Genomic DNA, 24,555 nt, shown 5'->3' on the forward strand with positions numbered 1-24,555 from the left:
AAATGGAAATTGTTTTATTAGGATTAAAAATGTCAGTTTCTAAAGCTAGGATTAATTTTTTTAAGTCTAGTATAAAAAGTAAGAATTGCCATAACAATTTTTTCCTGCTTTTAAAATCGTCAAAATCTTTCAAAAATGACGTTTTATCCGCCTGGAGAAAAAATTTAAAATTCAAAATTCATCATTGTCAATTAAAAAAATATATATATATAAAAATTTAAAAATTCAAACGTGTTCTAGGTGGTTCCGGATCCGGTTTGCCGTCCCGCAAATACGTTTTGGACCCTTCCGTGACGTCAAACCCCTACGGAGCACCCACGAGGAACATGTACGCCCCCCAGCCCGTCTCCAACTTCCAGAACAATAATTATCCAGCCCCATCACCGATGACACCTTTGGTTTCTTCCAATAATAATTACGTACCCAATCCTGTACCAATGGTGCCCAATCCAGCGCTTAATCCAACTCCTTTGGTACCAAACATGCAACCCCCGCCTTCTATGACGAGCGAAATGGGGCAACCTGCAACCGAGAAATACTTTCCTACTAGTGCCCCCGGCTGGAACGATCCACCGCCACTAAACAAACCAATAAGACCACAGGTAATAACTTTTGAATTATTTATTCAAGTCTATAGTTTTTTTTCTCTTGGAAGTCTTATGGTGATAGTGTTAAAATGTCAGCAGTGCATGCTGGGACAAAATTGTGGAAACAAAAGGTATTGTGTTGGTTGAGTGTGTTTTGATTGCGTTTTTTTATTTGTTTTTTTTTTTTTTGACAAAATAATTATGAGTGGTGTTTTTTCAGCCTAAACCAGAGGCGTCCCTACCGTCTCAACCTATAACTCATCCGCTATATGGGGCAGCCCCCACGAACAATGGTTATGGAAACGAACCCCAAATGTTCCAACCCCAACCAACTAATAATTTCCCTCCAAGTAACAATTTCGCGCCTCCTACTACTTTTAATCCGACGGGTTTTAAGTCAAATGCCGTTAGTTTTAATCAGGTCCAAAACCAATCCCCCGCTATGGCCCCAGAGAAGCCCCAACCTATCCAAAAACCACCGATTCCTGAAGAACACATACACATGCAAACTGTCTTTGATGAGTTGAAGTATCAGTGTAGTTGTGCGGCTAATAACCCGGTATTTTGATTCAAATACGATTTGATTTGTTACTTATCAGTTTTTTACAGCAAACTAAGCGAAAATTGGAAGATGTTGGGAGGAAATTAGAGTCGTTGTATGATTTATTAAGGGAACAGAAACTGTCACCAAATACTTTATCCGCGTTGCATCAAATGGTACAAGTGGTGCAAAATGGGGATTATACAGGAGGATTGAATTTACACACCCAATTAGTATCAGGGCCCGATTTCGCTCAAATTGCCAGTTTTATGCCGGGGCTTAAAGTTTTGTTACAGTGTGCTTTACAATTACAAGTTTATTTAAGATAAGGTCTAACCACGTATTATTCGCTCTATTCATTTTATGAGTTGTGTTTTAGATGTTTATTTTTTTCTATTGATAGTTGGATATTAATCAAATTATACTAAGCTGGAGCTTTTTTAATTAAATAAATTATAATCAAATTTGGGGTTTTTATTGCACGAGTTGGTACTACAATTGGTAGCATTAGTTGTCAATTGTCACATTTGACAAGCAAGATGGTGGAAGAAACTTTAAATAATATAAACAAACCCAAAGTAAGAAATAAGAGCATAATTGTTGGGTTTTAATCGATTAGTTGCAGCTCAAGGCAGCAAATTACAATAAACCAAAGTCGGTGTATTCGTGGACTGTGTTGGATGTGCAAAAGTGGCTTCGGAGGCACTGCACCGACTACTATGCCCTTTATGTCGACAAATTCATCCAGAATGATGTAACAGGTCGAACATTACTGCGAATCAATGATAATTCCTTATTAAGATTGGGAATAACGGATGTCGACCACCGAGAGGCAATCTGGCGCGAAATTTTGAAACTCCGGTTAAAAACCGACATAATGGAAATCCGGGACTTGCAACGACGCAACACAAACAACATGTTTTATGAATACTCAATAGCTTGATTTAATTGTAATTCTATACAAATAAATTAAATAAATAACTAACGGAATGTTACTGGAATGGCACAAAACTAAAAATTCTTCAACTGGAATAGCATCAATTTGCGCTAGTGTTGCTGTTGTCATCATTGTGAATCCCACTGTCATCATTCTCATCCTCACTCATGATGTACTTCTTCAGCCCCTCACTCAGGAGCGTTTTCAAAATTTTGCTATCCTTCAAAAGGTCAATATCACAACTATTTTGTCTTTTCCGTCCATTATTCTTTTCGGTTTCTTGCACCTCCTCGTTGGGGAATGCAAATCGGTGGAACAAATTCCCGAGAAATGGCCCCATGGCCAGTAATTGGGACCCAACAAAACGCTCAAATTCGAGTCTTTGTTTCTCCAATTCGAGACGTTGACGCTCAATGTCCAGATTCTCCTTCTGAACCTCGAGGAGCTCCTTGAGGACTTGATTGACGTCTAAAACAAGACTTATTACTTGAGTTAATGCGAGTTGGGGGGTTACCAGAGTCGTTTTTAAGTCCACCGGGGCTTTTGCAATCCTTCTTCTCCGGGTTTGTGTTCGGTTGGACTCCGTTGAGGATCAAGAGCGGGAATGGGATGGATGGGATTGATTGTTTGTTTTGGGGGTTGTTTTGCTGGTTTTGTAAGGGGATGGTGAGGTTGGGGAGGATTTTCGGGAGGTTTCTGTTTGGTGGTGATTTGTCGGGTTTTTTCCCCCCGTCTTTGTTTGGAGCGGGGGTGAGTGGGGGCAATTGTACTTGTTCTTCCTCATATTCTGATCTAGAGACACAATTATGAATTTTTTCATTTTGAACTCATTTTAACTCACCCTCCCATGCTGTTGGTGGTGTACGATTCCATATCATCGTTAATGTCGATATCGTCAATCTCCTGCTTGATGTCCTCGCATCTGGGCCCTTCGAAAACGTTATCCTTGTACAAACTCTCCTTCTTCTGGTTCTGTTTGCTCAGAATCCTGTCCATGGCCTTGTAGTGGGGCCAATCTGGATCGACGGTCCCAATTCCCGATCCTGATTGGACCGTCCTCTTGATCCTGTGATAGAGGCACTTGAGATTTCTTATCCTTGTTTTGATCTCATCGGGAGTTCTGTAAAAACCACGTTGTTGCATGTTGGCTGCCAAAAGACGCATTACTGGTTCTTTTCGGTGGGTCAAGTAGAGTTTGTTTTGTATTTGGGGACTTCCCCACAACTGTATTAACAATTTCGTTTCGTCCTCGCGGAAATTCGTTGTACGCTTCTTTTGAAGCGAACGAAAACTTTGCGTCTCCATCTAAAGAAAAAGAGAAAAATACCTAGACCAGTTAGCGGATGATGCGAAAAACGGAAATTTTTAAATCGGCGGAAAAAATTTAGAATGCAGTTTGATGTGTATTTGACAAAATGGGAAAAAAATTGCTCGAAACTTCATTCCAAATTTTTTCGGTCTTACCGGTTGTTTTCTCTTTCTATTTATTAGCTATTTTTACAATATACTGAATAACAATAATTTTACGCAGCATTGCTTCTGTTATGAGTTGGAGAGTAATAGATATAACTTTATAATAGGAGGAAGCAAGATAGATTATGTCGCTGTGTAGTTTGTCTCTCTCTTACCTCAGAAAATCCTATTGATTGCACTGTTTTAACTTATGAATTTGCAATCTTGCGTAAAATTATATTGTTATGCTGTATGTGAAATAAATGCATTTTTTAACTAGTTACGAAAAACGTTATTATGTGTCAAAATCAGAAAAAAAAAACAATTTTTTGTACACGCTCTCAAAGTCCCTAAAATTACTCAATAAAATAGTACGTAAAAGAGTTATTTTGAGTACTATTTTTTATTTTTAACCAATATTTTCGAGAAATTAATCAATGTTCATACATAATAGGAGGTTTGAATGTGTTTTTGTGAGCTTAAAAACAATAAAATTTTGTTTGTAATGACATGTTTAGAAAAAGTGTTTGTGACTCGGCTTCGCCTCGTCCGGGAACAGCAACGATTCGTCCGCAAAAACTATATTTTAGAAACTTGTAGCAAAAATAACTACTCCTATTTACGTATCTAACTCAGTAAAAAACAGTTTGTTAAACGGCAACTAGTCTAGAAAAAATTACATATTTTCGAAAAAATTGACTTTTTCTTTTCTTCTTTTTTTTAAATTATTTAAAATCTGTAGATGTTTTGACGTTAATATCACAAAAATTTCAACTAAATAAATGTTTGCACTTTCGGAACCTTTGAAAATTTTTAATTTTTCTTTTTCAAATTAAATGAATCAATGAAAAAAAATACTAAAATGCGTAGGTAAGTTTCCAATCTAAATGATATTTTGATGAAATATGACAAGATAAAAAATCAGATTGAAAATCCTTTATGTGTTCCAAAAAAAACAATATTTTAGTGTAATTTTGTTTTAGTTGTTTATTACCAACATAATTTAACGACAAAAATAGCATTTCAAAAGTTTTATAGTCAATTTTAATTTCTACTGTTTGTAAGAATTTTAATTTGTTAATTTTGACAAAAATTTCACACTAAAATATTCAAAACACAATGTTGATTTTTTTGAATTTTGGGCTTTTTGAGTAATAAAGTGAAAATTTGGTTATACAAGGTGCGCCAGAAGTCGCGCCCCAGAGATAAATAAGATAAGATACTAGGAACATGGAAAAAATGTTAAAAAAATTGTATCTATAAAAATTTTGAAGTTATGAGAGTTTAGATTTTGCACTTTGACTCTATTTATTTCTGTTGGAAAAATACTTTTCCAAGTTATTTTGCTACAGTCTATTAGAAGAGGAAACAAGGAAGCTGTAGCCTAAATTGTATCTCTGTTTAATGTTATTTGTGGTTTTTATTGGTAAAATTTTTGTACCTTTACTAAATAATTATAAAAAAACATAAACAAGATCATCATTAAATAGACATAAAAAAATGTCAAATGTCAAAAAATAAATGTCAAATTTTTTTGACAGATATAATTTTGTAAACATTTTTTCCATGTTTCTGGTATCTTATCGTACTTGAAATTTTTCTCTGTGGCGCGAATTCTGGCGCACTCTCTATTTAGGCAATTTTTAAAAAATGAATTAATAAAATAATTGAAATTAAATATTTAATTTTTAATAAGCAAATGATATTAGAATAAAATGTTGCACTCTTATTGAAACAGTAGTGGAATGAAGTCTTCAACACAAAAATATTTAGACCTCGTCATAAAAATAACAAAGTTTGAAAATTTGAAATAAATTTTAAGTATCAAATAGAATTATAAATGGTTATAAGTGAATACAAAATAATAAAAGCGTGACCAAAACATACTCTAAATAAACGTTTGCACCTTTCAGAACCTTTCAAAAATTATTAATGTGGATTTTTAATTTCTCTTTTCGAAATTAGGTAAATAAATGCGGAAAAAAAATATTAAAATTTAAATGATATTTTGATAAATCGTACTACAAATCCTTTATTCCAAAAAATAATATTTTAGTGTCATTTTGTTTTAGTTGTTTATTAATTATTACCAACATAATTCAACTACAAAAATAGCATTTCAAAAATTTTTTAGTCAATTTTAGTTTGTATTGTTTCTAAGAATTTTGATTTATTAATTTTGACATAAATTTCACATTAAAACATTCAAAACACTTAAAACGCAATGTTGATTTGTTTGAATTTTGGTCATTTTTTAGTAATAAAGTAGAGATTTGGTTATACAGTTTCTAAAAGACTAAATTAATAAATACAATTAAATATTTAATTTCTAATAAGCTAAAAATATTAGAACAAAAAGTAACACTTGTTGAAACAGTAGTCAAATGAAGTCAAATTGCCTCACAAACAAAAATATAAAAAGTTTAAATGTTAAAAATTTGAATAATTTGAAAATGATTATAAGTGAAAACAAAATTGTGAAAACTTTACTTTTGAAACTTTTTGCGATTTTTATATAAATTTTGTTGTATTTTTTAAATTAAAAATTTTTTGATATTAGAACGCCAATCCTTAATATAAAAAAAACACAATTTTTGGGGTAATTTAATTTTTCAAAACTACTCAACGAATAGTAATTAGAATCAAAATAATTAAAAAAAAATAAAAAATAACGTAAGGAGAATTACTAAAAAATCTATCTAATAGAAATATTGTTTATTAATTTTGCCAAAAATGTTCAAAAATATCACTCTAGAAATTTTTTTTTTTTAAGTTGTAACCCCATTAACGCATGCGAGGAAGTCAAGCTGCCCCAAAAACAAAACTATTTGGGATTTGGCATAAAATAACCCAGTTTGAAACTGATAAATAAATAAAAAAGCTTTCAAATCGATTATACAGAAACGACTTACTTTTGAACATAAACAGGTAAAATAATCTAAACTAGAAACTGAAAATGTTCCTCTCAAACTGTCTTCAAAGTCCGTGGTGGGGGTTATTTTAACAACCAATCACAAAAAGACCGTAAGGTCACACGCTATTTAGGACAATCGAGCCTTTCCAGGATCCATAATTCTCAAACGGGGGTAAAAACATCAACTGGATTAATGACTCGTCAAGTGTCATTAAATTGACAGTTAAAAACCGAATTTTACCCCGATAAAAGTGTACCAAATGAATGCAAAATGAGTATTTCGTTGTGTACTGACCGTTAAATCCTTCGTGATGATTCCCGCCAAAAAACTCCACTAATTATCACTTGGACTGAGCATCGCACTGAGCACGAGTTGTGTGAAAGTGTGAATGAGTCGCGCTGTCTGCGATTTGGGTTTTTTGTCGTTGATTTGATTTTGTTAAGCAGATGATGGCTTAAATAGAGTGACGTCGTGGTAACTGAGTAGGTAAGGGCGACGAGGGAACTCAACCACCCTACTGAAGTAGGATCGATACTTGGATTCGCACAAGCGCAATTCGGTTGACACTTAAGTACATGGCAAGGGGGTAAAAACAAGGATTTGCTTTTTACTACAAAGGTACGAGAGAGATGGAGCTTTTTACTGATGGAGGCCGTCTTCAGGCGGAAAATTTAGCGGCAGATGCGGATCTAACGGTTTTGAAGGGACACGAAGCCGGCTCTGGGTGGACGCAAGGGGAGGCCTATTTTGTGTTTTTGGGTGAGAGTGTACGAGGAGCGGACGAAAACGTGTTCTATTGAGAGATTATAATAAGAATAGCGAGAGAAAATGACTCGTTGTAGCAAAAAATATAAAGACCAACAGCGAAAAATTTTGTTAAAGTTTTACAGAAAGAAAGAGTTTTTTTGACTTAGTAGAAGTTGCATTAAAATAGGATACTATGTTATTAGGAGTAAAAGTGATAGTTTATGAGGCGAACGTAGTGAAGCAAAAAAATTTAGCTGAGCCACATAAACTCACTTTTACTCCGAATAACATATACTATTTTGTTTCCGCAAACGTATTTAGATCGTGAGTAAAGAACAACACTATGATTAGCAAGTAAATGAACAAAGTAATCAAGACGCTTGCAAGTTATAAAATCCTAACAGACTTGCATCACACCCTAGTTTTGGAATTTGTGTTGAGATTTTCGAAAGTGTGGATGACTAGTGCAGTCACTAGTGCAAAATGTGGTGAAGATTGTTGAAGCAGTGAAAGAAACAATATGTCGTAAATGCTTAGGCGCAAAAATAGAATTTTACTTCAGGCTGAACGGTAAAACTTTTAGTCACATTTAGTCATCAAAGTGACCACTTTTGACATGTTTGCTGATAAAAAAATATGATGGCATTTTCTTTTTTCAAACAGAATTTTTATTTTTAAAACATGTATGTACTTATTTTCTTTTTATTAAATTCTGGTAAGTGACTATGAGTATTTTTACAAAAAAAAATATCTATAAGTATAGTTTACAGTGTAAAAATCATATTTTTTATTTCTGAGTTATTTTTGCTCAGAGCAAGTTTTCCTAAAGTTATCTTTTGAATATCACTAAAACTTTCCTAACTATCGCAAACTGTTTATGTTATGTGTATAGTTTTTTCTAAAACCTTGTGGTAATGTTAGCAACAAGCTTCCATAGAAATATTTAATCCCACATCAAAAAAAAAGTTAAACAAAAACTTCAAAAATAAAAAATAGTGAAGCGTAAAATTTCTAAGTTGAAAAAATTATACTAAATTAAAAGTGGAAATGCTAAATTTCTCTGACTAGGTTTATAAACAAGATTAAGAATAAGCTAGATAGCTTTCGCAAAGTAGAGGGTAGTTTTTGTACCTGTGGTATAATAATAAATATTCTGGCATTCCGACTTAGGGTCGCAATTTGTTTATTTTTATTATTTAATGCTTCAATTTTTAATTTATTACAATTTTGTTATGTATTAATCTGTAAAAGAAGAGAGTTAAAATAATATAAGAACTATAAAACAATCTATAAAATTGTATCGGCTGCGTGAATGACAATTGCCTATAAAAGATTGACGTTTGAATTTGAAAGTCAAGGTTGCCAAACTAAAATTTTAAATTTGACAGTTTATTATAATAGTTATTTATTCGACGAGTTTGAGTGTAAATCGGACTCTTTATTTGACCGAGTGGATTTTTAAACCACGAGTGTAACGAGTGGTTTACCATCCACGAGGTGGAATAAAGCGTCCGATTTACACTCAAACGAGTGGAATACAACATTTTATTCTTCGAATTAGAGTCAACAAGGCTTAAACTTGCTTTAAAACTGTTAAAAATAATTTGACGTTTTGTATTGAGAAATGCCAAACAGTTGTCAAAACTTCCTTACACGCGAGAAAAACCGTATATTTTGACAGTGTCGAAGAATAAAAGTAAAAAATACTAATAATAAAGTCAAATGAAATCATCTTTTTGAGATTCTTTTGTATTAATAATTTATACTGTCTTCAATTTCTGAGTTTGTTGACTCAGAGCAAATTTCTTCTTGAGTCAATTCGGCCTTGAAATTATTTTTTGAAAGTCACTAAACCCACTAACAATTGCAAATTCTGAATTGGGTGATTAGGGTTTTGATTTTTTTAAATTTGTAGCACCTAAAGTGAGCAACAAACAAAGAGCGTTTTTTTCGAAGCATTGAAATTCAGCACAGCTTCATGAGCCAAAGTCGAATTTTAATTTTTTTTTAGGTATCTTAAAAATAGAATCTTTAAAAAAATGTAAATTTTTTCAAAAAGGAACCTTAAAAACAGGACAGAATCCTTAACAGTTTTTTTCTGGCTAACCTTTTAATCCCGATTCTTGAACCCAAAAACACAATTAATTTTGTACATTTTCTTAGAATTTCACTAAATGACTGAAAAAAGTATGAAAAAGTAAAAATCACTTTAAAATCATCAAGTATTAAATTAATTAATTAATATATGAATATAGATGAGGTAAGTAACCTTAATTCTCTTCGTTCCTTGTAAATTGAAAATAGTCGTTTTTCAGTTTTATTCAAAAATAATTTCAATAATTTTTGCTACTAAACAGAACTAAACTTACTTTTTAGTCAAACCGGAAATATCCATTTTACATTAAAAATAAATGCGAAAATCTGGAATCAGTGCTCGAAGGCTCAAACAAATATAGGATGACTCAGGGGTGCGTGCAAGCTCCACAACACAACTTTTTTTCTATCCACGCTATCGACTTGATTTTTTTTAAACGGTGGGATTAACAATGAGACGCATTCTAAAAATATTTTTATTCATAATACAGAATGTCCCAAAATAAACTACGTTGGGTGCTAATCAATAGTACGATGAAGCTGATGATAAATACATTTGGGCGCTCAAAGATGATAGTTTTGTGACCAAGGGCGGATAAAAATGGCTTGGGAAAGGGTGAGAAAATGACAAAAAAAAATTCAAAGTATACATTTTTGATGTTTAATAATTAATAACAAAATAATCAATAACAGAAAAAACATAGCTAACATACATACAGGTGAATTTTTGTTACTCATTTTTAGCATTGAAATTTTTAGGATGAATTATTTTGCTTCTGTTTTAAACATGTTTTAGCAACGAGCATTTTACACAAAAGTGTCTTTGGTTCGTTTTGTATTTTTTATATTTACTGTATAAATATTTTATATTTTGGACCTAAATATTTTCTAAATTTTGGTTTTTACTTTGAATTTTTTAGGTGCATATGCGCTTTTTATTATAATCAAAAATAGCTAAATGTACAAAAAATAAAAAATTTCCATTGTCAAACTAGAGCTAAAGAAAAAACAGTTGTTTTCATGTTAAAACTTTCTATGTAGTACTAAAAATAAATAAAACAATTTGTTCTTTAGTTTCTTTTTTATCCTCAATTTCTGTTTTTTTTTTATTATTTACTGCATTTTATTTGTTTTTTGAAACTAATTTTAACTATGTGTGAAACATTGAGAAATGAGTTGGCAAACAGCCTAACTAATCACTTTCGGCCTGTCCTCAATCTGCTTTTCAATAAAAAAACAATGTTATGAAAAAAGTTTATTTCAACTAGAACCTCCCCAAAATTTTCTCCCAATCCCTAATCCTAATCAACGCATCCTTCGCCGCCACTCCCATCATTCCCTCAGGCGAACTTTCCGGTTCGTAACTCAAAATCACACTAGCCTCATTCAAACATTTCAAAACTTTCTTCAATTTACTCCTCAACTCGCTCTTAGTACAATGACGTTCAAACTGCCTCGTCAGTAGTACCATCAAAGGGGCATGCATCTCATACAGAGTAACTCCACGTAATCGCGTAAAACCCGGTTCTATAACATTAAAAATCTTGATAATTTCTTCACAAATCTCCTGTTTTCGGATCAAAACCTCGTCACTGAGCTCATCGATGAGAAAACCGTTGCTTCGGCCGTAGAGTTGACTAAGGGAGAGCTTCACACTAAGATTGATGTAGTGAGTGGGGTGGAGTACGTTCCGGTACTTCTTCAGGAACGTCTCCATTGCGATGACATCATTGCAGTCAATGTTGTCAACTTCTTGTGTGATTTTCTCAAGGAGGAGTTGCATCGATTTCGAGGTGATTTTATAACCTGGACATTTTTTATTGACACAAGTCCAGTCAGCTTCCGAGTCCAGGGGGTTGGAGGAGAGGACAAACCCGTCCTTGCATTTGGGACAAATTAGGGCACTGGTAAAAGTACCAAGTTCCGTGGGGTCACTACATCGTCGACATTGACACTCGAAGAATTTATTCTCCAAAAGGTGTTCCCTCCTTTTTAGGGTACTTTGCAAAGTGTAGGCGTAACTCAAAGTGATCATTTCGCCGGGTTCTATTCTTGTGGAGGCCCTAACTGTCAACCTAAAAGTACCCTCTTCGTCGATATGGTTCGTGTTAGGGACACAATCGTGTGACATTAGGAACGCAGAAGGGTACAATCCTCGAATGTTGACTCCTTGTTGCCCGATTTCGAACGAGTTGACCTCCAAAATGCCACAAATGCTGTGGATTTCCTCCTGGGAGTACTCCTTCAAGCCCCAATCCCTTCGAATCCTGTCGACAACAGTGCTTTGGTTTGTTTGCCACAGCTCGGGAATGTTTCTTCTGATTTCATTGTGGGTTTCCATTGTCATTAAATGTTGGTAACTCCAAGAGTCCGTTTCTTTGAGTAAGAGACACCTCAGGGGTACTATGGCGTTGAAATTGGGGCGCATTTTTTCGAAATTTTTGTAATCTAAAAAGTTGGACGATTTCGTAGCTTTGAGAACCTCACATTCGATTTGAGTGTGGCCAAATCTCTTGCCTAAACCCCTGCATTTGGACGAACATAGAGGCCAACCACATTTACACCTTGAATTTTTTTTTTTGTATTTTTCTTTTAATTGAAATGGGGAATTACCTGATGCTAGGAGTTGATTCTAGGGGTTTGTAGCACCCCAAACATTGCACTTTGCATCCGGTGCAGGGGCCAATGACGAGTGGAGCCTCGCTCAGGATGATATCTCCGGGTTTTAGGTTTTTCCTTGAAACCATGTATCTGGGAAAGTAGATTAATTATTAAATAAACTATGAAATAAATTTGGGTAAAAGATACAGTTTAGAATATAAATTTTCAGGGAGTAAACATGTGTTTCTTAGTGTAATTGTGAAATCAGGTGATGACGCAGTGGATTGTAGAAACAGTTTTCCAGAACTAATTTGTTTGTTGACAACTCAATTTCCGTAATTTTTGCGAATGTGGGTTTCTGATGTTTTGTCTACACTTTAGATTAAAGGAAGTCCAGTTTCGTGTGTTTACAGCGACATGGTTTTATTTTGTAAAAAATACAAAGTATCCAAAATGTAGTTTATTACAGAAGAAACAACAAAAAATTGTGTTTGAGTTAGACTAACTACAGAAAAATAAAAAAAACGATTTTTATTTATCACACTTTTTAAGTTTGATTGTATTTATAACGATAATTACAAAGAAAAAAAAAGATACCTAGCAAAGATTTGAACTAAATATTTCATAATGCATTTTTGGCTCATTTTTTTTTCACTTGGTGAAACATCGCCCAAAATGGAAACATTTTGAACTATACTCATATTTTGGTAAGTCATGGTGACGACAAAATTGGAATATTCATGAAAAAATCGAAAAATCAAAGTTTTAAAACCTTTAAAAACTTTAAAAAATAAATAATAACAAAAATAATTTTTAAAAACGAATACTAAACTGATTTCGAGTTTTTGCTATACGATATAAAATAAATAAAGACATTATTAAAATTAACCTAAAAAATTAAGCATATTTCCAAACGGCAGTTAAAAATCTACATAAACAAATTGGTTTGAAACATTTTTGACTTATTTTTTAATTTGGTCAATTCCGGTGAAAGACAGGCGAAAATGGAAACGTTTTGAACGACACTCAAGTTTTGGTGAGTCGATTAGTGAGAAAATTGATAAAAAGATCGGAAAAATCTAAAATTTCAAATCTCATAAAAATCAATAAAAAAATTAAAAAATAGTCCTCAGGTGTTGGATTTTATATTTTTAAAAACGAATATTAAAGTGATTTCTAGATTTTGGTATTCGATATAGAAAAAAAATCAAATGCAATTTGCGTTAAAAATATTTGTTAAAATGCGTTAAAATGTTTATCAAATTTCAGATAATTACGAAGAAATTATTAAAATTATCTTAAAAAAATAACGAGTTTGTGAAACATTTTTGACTAATTTTTTTGACTTGATGTCAAGTCCGGTAAAACATCGACCAAAATTAAAAGATCAGAAAAATTAAAATTTCATTAAACTTTAATGTTTTCCGTTTGGAAACATTTTGAACTATACTCAGGTTTTGGTAAGTCGACTGGTGATAAAAAAAACTGAAAAATTGATGAAAAAATTGGAAAAATCAGTCTTATTATAATCTTATAAAAATCATTAAAAAAATTGAAAAACCACAACTTTTTAATTCTTAAAAACAAATACTAAACTGGTTCCTAGTTTTTGTTATTCGACATGGAAATTTTGATAAAATTTGAAATAAAAAAGTACCCAAAATAGGCATATTTGCAAACGGCGGTTAAAAATCTGTAACATAACAGGTTTGAAGCATTTTAAACTACACTCATGTTTTTGTTTTACGACAAAATTGATGAAAAAATTGGAAATATCCAAAATTTATAATCTCATAAAAACAAAAAAATAACAACTAAATAGTCCTCAGACGTTGGATTTTTTTTAATTTTTAAAAATGAATTCTAAACTGATTTCTAGTTTTTGATATTAGATATCAAAAAAATACTGTTGTGTTTAAAATTTTGGAAAAAAATTAAATTTTTATCAAATTAAAAACAAAGGTTATCAAAATTATATGATAAAAAATACGCATATTTGCAAACTGTAAGATAACAAGTTTGAAACATTTTTGGCTTGTTTTTTTACTTGTCAGTTTCGGTGAAAATTGATAAAAAAATCAAAAAAATCAAAATATAAAATCTGAAAGAAAATCATTAAAAAAAATAAAAAATAATCCTCAGGTGTTGGATTTTTTAATTTTTAAAAACGAATGTTTAACTGATTTCTAGTTTTTGCTGTTCGATATAGAAAAAAAAATCAAATTCAATCAAATACCAAAATTTGGAAAAAAGGTTTTATCAATCAGATGATTACAAAGAAATTATTAAAATTATTCTAAAAAAAATAACGGGTTTGAAACATTTTTTCACTTGATGTCAGTTCCGTGACTAAACCTTCATTTTTACGGCTTTCCAAAGTGTATTTATTTTATTTACAATTTTCTAAAATTTTGATATTATGAAAAAGCAAAAACAAATAATTTAGATCACTAACAGGAGTAATAAAATGAAACTCTCAATATTTTGAATCCTATGCAATATTTAAATTTAGACTCTTGTTTAAAAATGTGCCAACTGTTGTCATTTTGCCCATTTGTTCAAACAATGAAAAAAATTCCAATTTATTACAAAACGTAATTTCAATGTCGAAAGGTCGAGCATAAAGCGCGAAAGTCGTTCAATAAACATTACTTTTACGACCGTCTGTTACCTGCCCATGACTTTGGACGTTTTGACCTCAAAAATCGGACCATCATCAGTGACATCGAAGATCTCGTCAAAATTTTCAGATGATGTTGTCGATTGTGACTGCGAGCGTCTTGTGGCTTTTTCTCTCTAATAAAAAAATAATCAAGTTTTGAAATTAATTCAAAACTGGGCCTACCTTTCGTCTGGAGTGTCGACTCATATTTTTATAAAAAACTTTCAGTCACCAAAATTTTGAGTTGTAACGGACTAACCGTTTATTTAAGTCAACTCATCTAACTCGACTAGTCTCTTGTGGGAGGAATTATTGTGGACGCTGCTAAAGTTATTTTTAACTAAGTCTTCTTTATTTCTGGATAGTGTTGCCAAACGAATGACAATAAAAGCGGAAATTGTTTACGCGATCCATGGATAAGAATTAAGAAATAATCCACTTGTTATGAAAATACAACAAACTGTTCAGTTTTACGTTTACAGTGTTTGAAAAGTAAACAAAAGCAACACTCGTAAATTGTGATCAGATGGAGTTTGAAATTTTTGAATTGGTTGTTGGGAGATCAAGGTTGGGGCCCAAGTTTATGGCAAATCTTTAAATAACACATCCAGACACGTGAACAAAGCAGAACATTAAAAAAAAACAATTCTTTTAATTTCTGTTCAAAATATTCAACTTTTTTTTCTAAAACTTTATAGTAAGTGAGCAATTAAAATCCTTTTCAAACAGGATATTAATCTGTCAGACAAGTTTATGACAATTTATTTATTTGTTTAAGGATTTTATTAGAAACTTTGTTTATTTATGGTTGGCAAACGGAGCTTTTCTTAATGTAACACTGTGAATTAACTTAATTGTATTCACTAATTTAATATTAATTAAACTTGAATTAGACTCATTGAACGAAATTGATCAAAATCAGAAATAAATTGGTAAAATTGGGTTTTGGAATTATACAACTTGTTGATTTCGGTACTTTAACAATTTACGTTAAGTAAAAATAAAACAACAAATTTTAAAATAAATTTAGTAATAATCGCTAAAAATGAAGTATAAAAATATGTCTTTTGTGATTTTTTTTATAATTATTAAAGAAACAGATGTTTGTGGAAAAAATTTTAACAAAAATTAAATTTATTAAAAAAATTTGAAAAAAAAAAAACAATTCTGATCAAACTTTTTCTTGTTTTCATGTTTTTAATATATTTTTTAAATTTTTATATTATTCTACTGAGACCTTTTTAAAAAGACTTAAGAAACTGTTAAACCTTAATTTTTTTTATTAGTATTTTCTTGTTGTTGACATTTTCAGATAAATTAAAAATATTTTGATTTTGATGAAAACGTTTTATAACATAAACATAATTATTATTATTATTAGAGAATACATTTTTTCAATTATTTTTTATAAAAGGGAATTGACAAAATCATAAAAACATTAACAAAATTGGAAGTTTAAATTGAACTAGTTTTTAAATTAAATTTAGTTACGGCTATTTGATGAAAAATAAACCTAGATTTTGGTGATTTCTGTAAAAATGAGTTTAAATTTTTAGATTTTCTTCAATTTTTAACCTGCAAATACTGCAAAATTCAGTTATTGTTAAAACTCGGACATTTGCGTCATCAGCGTAATAATCTGTAAAACCAATTTTCTTCAATTAATTTCCTAGCTGAAAAATCTTGTAGAATTTTAAATGTTCATCTGTTGTTAATTTCGGCAAAACTAGTGTCCAAAACTCAAAACTTTCGACACTATACTTATGTAAAATGTTCTAGGAAGTCGATTGGTGTCGAGAAAAGCAAAAAAATTCCAGGCCGATTAGAAGTTCTCAATCATTAAAATAGTTAAAATTTTGAAAAATCTGGCTGATATTAAGTCAATTTTCCAGATGTTTAATATTTTGGAGGCCTAAAATCGACGAAATGCTACCTAAAATTGTCTGAAAAATCCAATTTTGTATTTATTTTTGCTCTACGATGGACAGTTTTAGAGTATTTGATTGGAAAGCGATTTTCGTCAATCATCTGTAATTTTTCTTAACTTGTCAATTTTAACGAAACTAGCATCCAGTAACAGACTTTTAACACTTTACTTTATGTAAAATGTTCTGAGATGTCGACTAGTGTCAAAAAAACAAAAAAATCATTAAAATTTTAATAAATCTAATTGTGGTGTAGATTTAATTATTCGGATTTTGAGTACTCTGGAGTTCTCAAATCGACGAAATCCTACCTAAAATTATCTCAAAAATTCGATTTTTTAAAATTTTTGCTTGACTATAGACAGTTTTACAATAATTAATTCAGAAATGACTCCGGGTTTTCATCCTCAATTTTTTATGTAAATTTTGACAAAATTAGCGTCCAAAACCTAAGACTTTTAACACTTTCCTTATGTAAAATGTTCTGGGATATCGATTGGTGTTAAAAACACTAAAAAATTTCGAGTGGTTTAGAAGTTATAAAACCATTAAAGTTTTTAAAAATCTGGTTGTGATATTGAGCCATTGTTTCGGATTTGAGTACTTTGGAGTCCTCAAACTAACGAAATACTATCTAAAGTTGTCCAGGGAATCTGAAACAGTTTATATTTTTGCTCTTCAATGAACAGTTTTAGAGCAGTTGATTCAGAAGCGACTCCGAGTCTTCGTCATGCAATTTTTGCTCAACTTGTTTAGATTTATGTCATTTTTGACTAAACTAGCGCCCAAAACCTAACATTTTCAATACTATGTTTATGTAAAATGTTCTGGGAAGTCGATTGGTGTAGAGAAAATTGAAAAATTCCGAATAATTATAAAACCATTAAAATTTTAAAAAATCTGGATGTGATTTGAGCCAATTTTTCGAATTTGAGTTCTTTGCAGTCCTCAAATCAACGAAATTCTATCTAAAATTGCCTGGAGAATCTAAATTTGCCCTTCAATGAACAGTTTTAGAGCAATTGATTCAGAAGCGACTCTGGGTTTTCGTCATTCAATTTTTGCTCAACTTGTTTATATTTATGTCATTTTTGACTAAACTAGCGCCCAAAACCTAAGATTTTCAATAGCATGTTTATGTAAAATGTTTTGGGAAGTCGATTGGTGTGGAGAAAATCAAAAAATTCCGGACAGTTATAAAACCGTTAAAATTTTTCAAAATCTGGCTGTAATGTTGATTTAATTATCAGGATTTTGAATCCTCGGGAGTCTTTAAATTGACGAAATTCAACCTAAAATGCAATTTAGCAACTTGTTTATGTTTATGTCATTAAATCAAGCATGATTCATACTCAGTCACTGTAGTCAACAGTCATTTCACACCTTAAAAGTGCGATCTTCCAACATTGTCACACTTCCTTTTTCTATTTAAATCTATTCGGGTTAGTAGTGGTTTATTAATAGCCGCGCTAAGTCGCTTGTATTGCAGTTCTGTTTCAATTGTAAAGCGTGGGCTAGTGTGTTGCGTCTATTTTTTATTATTATCAATTTGGATAACATTCAAAAATTCGGCAATGGATGCAAAAAGTGACGAAATTCTCCCAAACCGATGCGAAGTGTGCGAAAAGCCGGCCCTGCACAAGTGCGGAGGATGCCACAAGGTCTACTATTGCGATAAAAAACACCAGAGAGAGCATTGGAAGCAACACAAAAGTGTTTGCAAACCGTTCAAGGTGAGCGTATTTTCATTCTCCGATTTTGATTTCCTCTTCTAGATAAGTGAAGATGCGGTGTTGGGACGCCACTTGGTCGCAACCCGAGCCATCAAACCGGGGGAAATCATCATCCAAGAAGCCCCCCTGATCTGGGGGCCTTCATTCAACTCGATTCCTATTTGTTTGGGGTGCGGGAAAGCCATCGATGAAACGTGTAGTAAACCCTGCCAGAGATGTGGATGGCCCGTTTGTGGCGATCTTTGCGAAAAATCACCCTCGCACATCCCCGAATGCCGATATACGAGTCAAAGGGGTGAAAAAATCGCAGTGAAAGTCTTCGGAGTACCCCATCCCATCTACAAGTGCATCACAGTTCTGAGGTGTTTGTACCAGAAGCAATTTCTACCAAAAGTTTGGAAAAAATTGGAAACTTTAGAACACCATTGGGAGGAGCACAAATCAACGGCCAGTTACGAGAGCGATCGAGTCACCATCGCCGAGTTTATCCGACGTTTCTTCAAGTTAGCGTCCATCTTCAGCGAAGAAGAGATCATGAAAGTTCATGGTAGTACTGTGGTAGAGTCACCGTTTTGGGAAAAGGGCCAAAAGTACCAGATTTTTTCAGGTCAATGGCCACGAAGTACCCCTAACCGAGCCCTTCCACGTCGCTATATACTCCAGTGCTTCGATGCTGGAACACAATTGTGGCCCTAATTGTAGTAAAAGTTTCACAAGTCAAGGCCACATCCTCATTTCAGCTGCCAAAAACATTCAAGCTGGTGACCACTTGAGTATTTGTTACAGTGACCCCTTATGGGGTACCCCAAGTCGGCGGTACTTCCTCCATGAAACGAAGTTTTTCTGGTGTCATTGTGACAGATGTGAGGACCCCACCGAGTTTGGTACTAATTTCAGTGCCATCAAATGTTCAAAGTAGTAAAAAAGTCGTAGTGCTGAAAAAATTTGTTCTAATGGGGTTTCAGGTCCTGTGAGGGGTATCTCCTTCCGGTCACCTTTACCGATTTGCAGAATTTGCCAGACTGGGTTTGTGGTAAATGTGGTAAAACGATGTCGTTTTACTCGGTTCATGACACTCTTGAAAGAATTGGACGCGATCTTTATGACTTGGATAAGAGTAGTATAGAAGATTGCAAAGATTTTTTAAAGACTCATCAAGAGTTTTTACACGAAAATCACTATTACTGCACTGAGGTGAGGTACACTCTGTGTCAGTTAATAGGGCAGAGGTTATTACAATTAACTTCCGATGAGGATTTATCCTTGAAATTGCAACACTGCACCAGTTTAGAGAAACTCCTGAAAATCATTGCTCCAGCTGAGAAGAGAGCTTTAGGGTTAATTTTGTTTGAAAAACACGTTGCAGTTACTGAAATTGCAAGAAGAGCAGGACTACAAAAAATCACCGACTTGGAAGTAAGTTATTTTTTGACTATTCAAATCTACAGGGGTGCTTAAAACTCGCACCCTAGAGAAGGTAAGACACCAGGAACATAGAAAAAATGTTCTATAAGAAAAATAAAAAAAACAAATAAATAAAAAATTCTATCTATAATGAGAATTTAAATTTCGCATTTTGACTCTATTTATTTCTGTTGGAAAAATAATTTTCCAAGTTTTTTTACTACAGGCTATTAGAAGAGGAAACAAGAAAGGTGTATCCTAAATTGTAACTCTTTTTAATGTTATTTGTGGCTTTTATTGGCAAAATTTTTATACCTTTACTAAATAATTATAAAAAAAACATATAAAGTCTGTTTTTTTTTAAATAGAAATGCCAAACAGTCTAAACGTTGGCAAAACTAGTAAATTCATTCATGGTAATTTTAATAAAAGAAGCTGGCAGTTCCGGTTTTTTGAATTAGTTTGAAAACAATGTCATTAAACGTCAAAACAAAAAATCGTCAAAAAAATTTAGAGACGAGACACTAAAAAGGAACAAGCAAATGGAGACAAGATGCTATCAATTTTTTCACCAAAATTTTAGTTGGTAATTTCTATTTAAAGGAAAAACAGACTTTACACCTAGTATCTTATCTTCCTTGAATTTTTTTTCTGGAGCACAGGTTCTGACACACCATGTGTATGTTTTTTTTCAGGAATCAAAAAATATACTTCTAGAAGTGGTAGAATTACTCAAAAACGAACCTGAAGTTCTTCCCGAAGGAAAAATATGTAAACAAGCAGTTCAGAAACTGAAAGATATTGAAGCACTTTTACAAACAGATAAATAAATCGAAGAATTCAGTGTATTTTCTCAAGATTTGTTTTAATTAACAGTTTTCTCACAATTTGTTACAATTTCTGAAAAATAAACTTGTTAATCTACAGTCAGAAATAATAAGAAAATGTAAAATAAAGATAATTTTAAAAAACTGTCCTAATTTCTTTAAACGAAAATGATGTAAAAGTCGATTTTTTGATTTCGATTTTCTCAGATTTGTGTCAAAAAACATAAAACGAGTTTTTAAATAAACTTGGTTATATTCAACTAGTAGATATTTATTATTTTATGCATTAAAACTGATCCAGCTTTAATTTCGGTTATTGGATCCGAGCCAAAATCTGTGTAAACAATAAGTTGTTGAAGGAAAATTATAGTTATCTCCGCAATAATGCGCGCGATTTGCGTCAAAATAAATCATTTGTTGATAATTATTGTTTTTTTTTAAACTTTGACTTTTTGGTGTTGAGTTTTCCCAACTGATAACATGTTATTTCAGACAACAGATTCTGATATATTTGTTGTCTTGTCTGACGTGGACAACATGAAAAGACTTTTAATTTTGTTTGTTGTTGTTTTCTTGTTGAATTATTCTCATGGTTTGAATAAAACATTTTTTCTTTGTATTTACCGTTTTTTTCAGGAATTGACAATTACATGGGCACTGAAATCCAAAAATGCCTCAATTGTCTTTGTCATGCCCGAACTGGGTGTTTCAGCCGTTTCAACTGTGCGAGTTATTCAATTGATTTTGATTATTGGAAAACAGCAGGAAGTCCCAATGTTGATGAAGAAGACGATGAAGAATTAGACGATCAAAAAATCTTCGCCAAATGTATCAAAAACGAAAACTGTATTTTGGCCACACTTGACAAATACGCCGAAAATATTGGACACATTGTAGAACGGAAAAAAAATTATTGGGAGTTTTTAGTTTGTTATTTTTGCAGGATTGTAATTGCGACCAAAAATTTGACTGTAAAGATAGATTTGCCATTCATTTATACGGAGCACAATGTACTAATCCGAAATTTACCAAAGCATATGTTAGAAGGTTCAACAATTGTGCCAAAAATTTGGGAGTTGCTACTATGCTCGAAGAGGAGGGTTTTGTCGGTTGTGAACCCCCAGTTTTTTGATTTATTGACATGTATTTTTTTGAAATAAACTTACAAAAAGTGTTCTTTAAATATGCTCCAAAATTACGGACTTTAACTCCCTCATAACTTGGAAATTATAACGATTTTTTAAAAGCAAAATTTTATTCGAACAGACAGAGATTCGGTTTTACAATGTTATGTCTTCTAATAAATTACTTCAATTTACAAATTTTATGTACTTTTACTGATAGCAGTGATAACTAATTATTTACGTTCCCTTTGAACTCTAACATAACTCTAGCGCTGTTTTTTATTTTTACCACCATTTTCGAGCATAATAAGGAGTTTCAATGAGTTTTTGAAAATTTTAACAAAAAATGTTGTTTATGACAAAAAGTTTTTGGATCTAATAAAACACTTTTTTTAATGATAAATCACAAGATGACCGTTTTGTTGAACTTAATTCTTATCTCAGTGCGACTGTAGCGAATTTCTTCACTTGTGATTTGCATCGTATCACAATGAAAACTTTCTTTATTTTTTGTGTTCTTTTTTACTTCGCACAACATAGTGAGGGTACTCGTACTTTGATTTTGCATGAATTGGTAGAAGTAATTTTTTTCAGGAATCAAAAATTACATGGGGACAGACATCCAAAACTGTCTCAACTGTCTTTGCCATGCAAGAACAGGGTGTTATAGTCTTTTCAATTGCGCGAATTATTCCATCGATTTTGACTACTGGAAAACCGCAAATAGTCCAACTGTTGACCCCACAGACGCCCCTGAAGAGAAATCAAGTTTTGACAAATGCATGAAAAACGAAAATTGCATTTTGGCAACACTTGACCGATACGTAGACGCAATAGGACACATGGTGAAATAATTTTTAAGAGATTTTCTTATTTTTTTATTTCTCTAGGACTGTAATTGCGATGGAGATTTCGACTGCAAAGACAGATTTGCCATTCATTTGTATGGTGCAAATTGTGGTAATCCGAGTTTTGACGATAAATATGTAAAAAGATTTAATAATTGTGCCAATAATTTGAAAGTTAAAGTTATGGTTTCGAACGAAGGGTCTGAAGGTTGCAAACCTGAAATTTTTACATAAAAAAAGTGCCGAAAGTGTAATTTTTTACTCAATTCAAAGCGTACAAAACAAAATTGTGATATTTATCTTTCGTGCCTGCAATAAATAGAAATTAAGCAGTTAATAAACTGTTGTTTTTTTCAATAGTAATTAATATTATCAAAGCAGTTATGATAGGATTATAATTATAAATAAATTTTGACCAACAATACAGATTTCTAGCTTCATTTACGTTAAAAAACGGTGGAGGGCGTAAATGTATAAAAAGTATAACTGGTTGCTGGTATCAGCAATATAAAAAAGTTGTGTGACTAGTAAACCAAAGGGGTAGGAAAAAAATTGGTAAAATTTTGTCCATTTTAAAAAGATTAAAAAAAAACATTTTTTTAACCAAAAAGGTAAGAGTTGAGAACATGTTACGTTGTCTGAAAAAGGAATAGAAACGTTTTCACAAAATTTTAATTTTTGAATTTTTTAAGTTTGCAAAAATGTTTTAAATTTTTTTATTAAACATTAATTGATTTGAAATTTTTTTAAGTATTTTTTGTTCTTTTATAATGAATACTTAGTACAAACATAATTATAAAATGTGTCTTTTTATGGTTTTATTCTATTTTAAATAAATCGCATTTTAATTATCTAAAAAATTAATTGTTTTATTTTCTTTACGCGTTCCTAAAAAGAATGAAACAGTCCGTAAAATAAAGCAAAATAGTTCGTCAAGTTGGCAAAACTGCAAAGAACTCTGTATGTTGTGTAATGTTGGTTGCATAGACATCATGTTATAGATGAAATATTATTTCCTCTATGTTACAATTTAATTTTTTTCTTGTAAATTATGTTTTAAATTTTCAGAGGAAATTTAAAACACATTTTTTTGGAAAAACACTGCCTTTTGTCCCCTGTGACAAGCCGACATTGCTACCACAAATACACGTTTAATACTTTTAACATCAAAGCTCTAAACTAAGTAATGCGTTTTTTCATTTCGTGGTGACCAAATCGATGAAATTTTCTGATAGCTCGACTTCAAAGTGCATTGAGAGAGCGCAAATAAATTAAGTTTGTGAAGAATTTGCTGAATGTGTTGCACGCAAAAATATCACTTTTAGCAAAAAAATACACGGAATTATTTTAATGGAATTAATTCCTTAACTAAGAGAACTTAATCAACAAAACTCGAAAGAGATGTTGCCTCTACTTATGCAAAATAAATAAGTCAAAGCGAGTGGAATAACATAACAGTTTTCTATTTCTGATGCAGTTGCATTTATTTCAATAAATTATTTCATTGAATTTCAACCCAGATTGCTTCTGGATAAACTCAAAACAAATTTTTCTACACAAATTTAAGAGCATTAGGTCTAATGGACTCCCAATTCCCACAAAACCCAACATCCTTAATTAGGGTCCCAACGCAATGCACTCAAAAGTTAATCAATGTTCCCAATTTTGACCGAATCAGAATTCTCAACGCTGCCCAAAGACCATAAATCACAACTAGTGACCTCGGGGCTACTGAAGTACAGGAAAAAAACACATTTTCGCAAATAACACACAATAAATCGTCACCGGGTGTCATTGAGCACCAAAATCCGGACTTTAGTTTGCAAAAACTTCAAAAAAGAGGGCGTAAAAAAATAATTTTTTATTTCTAAATGGCTGTTAAGTTGAAAAAAATAAGTTCAATTTCAAACAAAATCCAACTAAATTCTAGTGGCAATCTAAAAAAATCCAGTATTTCCAAAAATCCATAGTAATTCTATTGTTTTCAGATTAATTCCTGTAATTCTAATTCAATTCCTGATATTCCAATTTATTTTATGATTTATTCCAAATTAGTTATAATTCCAAAAAAATTCTGGTAATTCCAATAATACATGGAAATTCTATTGTTTTCAAATAAATTCCTATAATTTTAACTTAATTTCTGTAAATTCAAATA

General features: G+C 31.9%; 7 protein-coding genes across 8 annotated transcripts in view; 5 read left to right on the top strand and 2 right to left on the bottom strand.

The window, feature by feature from the left end:
* LOC123003541 (protein transport protein Sec31A) overlaps positions 1-1,593 on the top strand; it is a 7,191-nt gene extending 5,598 nt beyond the window's left edge. The window contains exons 5-7 of the mRNA XM_044396355.1: positions 241-602; positions 808-1,146; positions 1,197-1,593. Coding sequence (XP_044252290.1) covers positions 241-602; positions 808-1,146; positions 1,197-1,457 — 962 coding nt within the window. The 3' untranslated portion in view covers positions 1,458-1,593. The remainder of the gene's footprint in view (positions 1-240; positions 603-807; positions 1,147-1,196) is intronic.
* Positions 1,582-2,113, top strand: LOC123003544 (protein aveugle). The gene is made up of 2 exons (XM_044396359.1): positions 1,582-1,706; positions 1,754-2,113. The coding sequence occupies exons 1-2, from the start codon at positions 1,668-1,670 to the stop codon at positions 2,069-2,071; spliced, it is 357 nt and encodes a 118-aa protein (XP_044252294.1). The 5' UTR covers positions 1,582-1,667; the 3' UTR covers positions 2,072-2,113.
* LOC123003542 (myb/SANT-like DNA-binding domain-containing protein 4) lies at positions 2,054-6,950 on the bottom strand. The gene is made up of 4 exons (XM_044396357.1): positions 6,727-6,950; positions 2,907-3,370; positions 2,580-2,857; positions 2,054-2,533 (listed from the first exon to the last, which is right to left on the bottom strand). Exons 2-4 carry the CDS (start codon positions 3,368-3,370, stop codon positions 2,166-2,168), a joined length of 1,110 nt encoding a protein of 369 aa, XP_044252292.1. The 5' UTR covers positions 6,727-6,950; the 3' UTR covers positions 2,054-2,165.
* A 3,212-nt stretch (positions 6,951-10,162) lies between these two features.
* LOC123003628 (SET domain-containing protein SmydA-8-like) lies at positions 10,163-14,817 on the bottom strand. The gene is made up of 4 exons (XM_044396517.1): positions 14,720-14,817; positions 14,546-14,670; positions 11,887-12,024; positions 10,163-11,837 (listed from the first exon to the last, which is right to left on the bottom strand). Exons 1-4 carry the CDS (start codon positions 14,741-14,743, stop codon positions 10,538-10,540), a joined length of 1,587 nt encoding a protein of 528 aa, XP_044252452.1. The 5' UTR covers positions 14,744-14,817; the 3' UTR covers positions 10,163-10,537.
* Positions 14,818-17,868: 3,051 nt separating this feature from the next.
* LOC123016364 (SET domain-containing protein SmydA-8) lies at positions 17,869-20,849 on the top strand. Of its 2 annotated transcripts, XM_044416716.1 has the most exons (6): positions 17,888-17,903; positions 17,951-18,194; positions 18,237-18,752; positions 18,802-19,109; positions 19,160-19,610; positions 20,294-20,849. In XM_044416716.1, the coding sequence occupies exons 2-6, from the start codon at positions 18,036-18,038 to the stop codon at positions 20,426-20,428; spliced, it is 1,569 nt and encodes a 522-aa protein (XP_044272651.1). In that variant the 5' UTR covers positions 17,888-17,903; positions 17,951-18,035; the 3' UTR covers positions 20,429-20,849. The 2 variants fall into 2 exon arrangements, with proteins under 2 accessions (XP_044272650.1, XP_044272651.1); XM_044416715.1 differs by having other exon boundaries at positions 17,869-18,194.
* A 54-nt stretch (positions 20,850-20,903) lies between these two features.
* Positions 20,904-21,608, top strand: LOC123016365. The gene is made up of 3 exons (XM_044416717.1): positions 20,904-21,017; positions 21,062-21,318; positions 21,369-21,608. Exons 1-3 carry the CDS (start codon positions 20,906-20,908, stop codon positions 21,555-21,557), a joined length of 558 nt encoding a protein of 185 aa, XP_044272652.1. The 5' UTR covers positions 20,904-20,905; the 3' UTR covers positions 21,558-21,608.
* A 417-nt stretch (positions 21,609-22,025) lies between these two features.
* LOC123003919 lies at positions 22,026-22,908 on the top strand. The gene is made up of 3 exons (XM_044396974.1): positions 22,026-22,094; positions 22,144-22,394; positions 22,440-22,908. The coding sequence occupies exons 1-3, from the start codon at positions 22,040-22,042 to the stop codon at positions 22,629-22,631; spliced, it is 498 nt and encodes a 165-aa protein (XP_044252909.1). The 5' UTR covers positions 22,026-22,039; the 3' UTR covers positions 22,632-22,908.
* The last annotated feature ends 1,647 nt before the right edge of the window (positions 22,909-24,555 follow it).

This window comes from Tribolium madens, unplaced genomic scaffold (genome assembly GCF_015345945.1).
Source record: "Tribolium madens isolate multiple individuals breed KSU strain unplaced genomic scaffold, Tmad_KSU_1.1 Scaffold_1;HRSCAF=32;Tcas5.2_LG8, whole genome shotgun sequence".
NCBI classification, from domain to species: Eukaryota; Metazoa; Arthropoda; class Insecta; order Coleoptera; family Tenebrionidae; genus Tribolium; species Tribolium madens.